This window comes from Citrus clementina, unplaced genomic scaffold (assembly GCF_000493195.1).
Source record: "Citrus clementina cultivar Clemenules unplaced genomic scaffold, Citrus_clementina_v1.0 scaffold_6, whole genome shotgun sequence".
NCBI classification, from domain to species: domain Eukaryota; kingdom Viridiplantae; phylum Streptophyta; class Magnoliopsida; order Sapindales; family Rutaceae; genus Citrus; species Citrus x clementina.
Window position 1 is genome coordinate 10,000,982 of NW_006262139.1, and position 3,407 is coordinate 10,004,388.

The 3,407-nt window shown below is 42.8% G+C and overlaps 1 protein-coding gene across 1 annotated transcript; it reads left to right on the plus strand.

The window, feature by feature from the left end:
• The first annotated feature begins 299 nt into the window (after positions 1–299).
• On the plus strand, positions 300–2,918 carry LOC18038827 (phenylalanine ammonia-lyase). The gene is made up of 2 exons (XM_024182060.1): positions 300–853; positions 1,039–2,918. The coding sequence occupies exons 1-2, from the start codon at positions 432–434 to the stop codon at positions 2,780–2,782; spliced, it is 2,166 nt and encodes a 721-aa protein (XP_024037828.1). The 5' UTR covers positions 300–431; the 3' UTR covers positions 2,783–2,918.
• The last annotated feature ends 489 nt before the right edge of the window (positions 2,919–3,407 follow it).

Consider the following 3,407-nt stretch of genomic DNA (forward strand, 5'->3'; position numbering starts at 1 on the left):
GTTAAAGCACTTTAAGCCCCTCATTGTTGAATCTCCACCAACCGCATTCTTATTTTCCATCAGCAGTCATCACCAGCCCACCCCCAATTATGGCTGCGAGTCAACATTATTATTTTTTCTCCATCCAACAAATCATTGGCACGGCACACCAATTAATCTTGACCCTCAGATGAAATCAGAATGAACGGCCGCGATCTGTCTCCAACAAACTCCGCATTCTTCCACTGCCATGCTCAGACTTACCTACCAAGTCATTCTTAATCCTGCTACTCCTATATAAGTCCCGATACCGTGTCTCTCATTTCCTCAGGAATCCACTACATTTAAAGACTTTAGGGTTCCCTTTAGTTGATCTACTTTCATTCACGCCCATTCATTATTCTTCTAGTTGGGGTATCTTTTGTGATTGTAGTAACATTTACGCAAAAGATATGGACAGAGGTGCTGTTATTGAGAATGGTCACCAGAACGGTTGCTTGGAGGGTTTGTGTAAGGACAACAATTACAGTTCTGGGGATGCGTTGAACTGGGGAGTGATGGCGGAGACGTTGAAGGGGAGCCATTTGGAGGAAGTGAAGCGAATGGTGGCGGAGTACAGGAAGCCGGTGGTCAACCTCGGTGGTGAGACGTTGACTGTAGCACAAGTGGCTGCCATTGCGACAGCTGGCGACGTCAACGCCCAAGTCAAAGTGGAGCTCTCAGAATCCGCCAGGGAAGGTGTCAAGGCCAGCAGTGATTGGGTGATGGAGAGCATGAATAAGGGCACCGACAGCTACGGCGTTACCACTGGTTTTGGCGCCACTTCTCATCGGAGAACCAAGAACGGCGGTGCTCTTCAGAAAGAGCTCATTAGGTACGTTTTTTTTTATTAAAGTCTAGTACTGTACGTATGATGTGAATCACGTTGCCTTCGTTAATTGTTGATTTATTTCTTACGTGCTTTGAAACTACAGGCCTAGAATTATCGTTAAGCTATGTCGACCATACGGTTATTTTTTTTCTTTTTAATTAATTAGTCGTATTATCTTTCGTGTACAGATTTTTGAACGCTGGAATCTTTGGAAACGGAACAGAGTCATCTCACACGCTGCCTCACTCAGCAACAAGGGCAGCCATGCTTGTGAGGGTCAACACTCTTCTTCAGGGCTACTCTGGCATCCGATTTGAAATCCTGGATGCGATTACAAAGCTGCTCAATCACAGCATCACTCCATGCCTGCCTCTTCGCGGCACAATCACTGCTTCAGGGGATCTGGTTCCTCTGTCCTACATTGCCGGACTGCTCACCGGCCGGCCCAATTCTAAGGCCACCGGGCCTAATGGAGAGATCATTGATGCTCAGGAAGCCTCTAAACAAGCGGGTTTCGGGTTCTTTGAGTTGCAGCCTAAGGAGGGTCTCGCTCTTGTCAATGGCACTGCTGTTGGTTCTGGCCTGGCTTCTATGGTTCTGTTCGACGCTAACAACCTTGCTCTGTTATCAGAAATTTTGTCAGCTATTTTTGCTGAAGTCATGCAAGGAAAACCTGAATTCACTGACCACTTGACACACAAACTGAAGCACCATCCTGGCCAAATTGAGGCTGCTGCTATAATGGAACATATTCTCGACGGCAGCTCTTATGTCAAGGCGGCTAAGAAGTTGCATGAGATTGATCCTCTGCAGAAGCCGAAACAGGATCGTTATGCTCTGAGAACTTCTCCACAATGGCTCGGCCCTCAGATCGAAGTGATTCGGTTTGCAACCAAGTCTATTGAACGGGAGATCAACTCGGTGAATGACAATCCCCTGATCGACGTTTCAAGGAACAAGGCCTTACATGGTGGCAATTTCCAGGGGACCCCAATTGGTGTCTCAATGGACAATACCCGTTTGGCTATTGCGGCAATAGGGAAGCTCATGTTTGCCCAATTTTCCGAACTTGTCAACGATTTTTACAACAATGGATTGCCGTCAAATCTTTCCGGTGGCAGGAATCCTAGCCTGGATTATGGTTTCAAGGGCGCTGAAATTGCTATGGCTTCCTATTGTTCGGAGCTCCAATTTCTAGCCAATCCTGTTACTAACCACGTCCAAAGTGCTGAACAGCACAACCAAGATGTAAACTCCTTGGGACTGATCTCTTCCAGGAAGACTGCTGAAGCTGTGGATATCCTGAAGCTCATGTCTTCCACATTCTTGGTAGCACTTTGCCAAGCTATTGACTTGAGGCATTTGGAGGAGAATTTGAAGCATACAGTGAAGGACACTGTGAGCCAAGTAGCTAGGAAAGTCTTAACCGTCGGTGCCAATGGAGAGCTTCATCCGTCAAGATTCTGTGAGAAGGATCTGCTCAAAGCGGCTGATCGCGAACACGTCTTTGCATACATTGATGACCCCTGCAGCGCTACCTATCCATTGATGCAAAAGCTAAGGCAAGTACTTGTTGAGCATGCATTGAACAATGGAGAGAACGAGAAGAATGCCAACTCCTCAATCTTCCAGAAGATTGCAGCCTTTGAGGAGGAATTGAAAGCCGTTTTGCCCAAAGAAGTTGAGAACGCCAGGCAGACTGTTGAGAATGGAAATCCAACAATTCCCAACAGGATCAAAGAATGCAGGTCTTACCCATTGTACAGGTTAGTGAGGGAGGAGCTCGGGACTAATTTTCTGACTGGGGAAAAAGTTACATCGCCCGGCGAGAAATTTGACAAAGTGTTTACAGCAATGTGCCAGGGCAAGATCATTGATCCAATGCTGGAATGTCTCAGGGAATGGAATGGCGCCCCTCTTCCAATATGCTAGTTGTTTTATTCTTAAGAATTCATTGAATTGCCGATGTGACTAAATGGTACAAATTAGTCCACCTGTAATGTTTCAATTCCTTGTATTTGTTGTTGAATATCAAGAAATCCGACTGGGTATCTCATTTTTTTTCCTCACTCATTTCCAGTATAAAATTGCAAAGTTCAGAAACAGTTGCTTGCAACACAAGAAATAACAACTCCTTGTTTGTTTCGAAGATAAATTGTAAAAAAAATAATTAAATTAAAAGATGCATGAATGGAACCTATCATTTTTCCTCTTCTATTAGACCTGAAATTTTAGGGTAAAAGCTCGTTTAGTCCCTATATTTTGAAGTTAGTGTCCGTTTAGTCCTTATATTTTTAAAAATACTTCAAATCATCCCTACCATTAAATTATTGACACTCTTGTTATTATCTTTTGTTCCTTTTAACATATTTTTACAATATTACCCTATTATAATAATTTTTTTAGACATTATTAAAAAGAAAAAAAATAAATTACCAGTTTAACACAAAAAAATAAATAAATAATATATATATTAATTTTTGTGGAACACTCTCTTGAGTTAAAATATTAATTTTTCTAAAAAAATTGATAATGTAATTTTTTACAATATTAATTT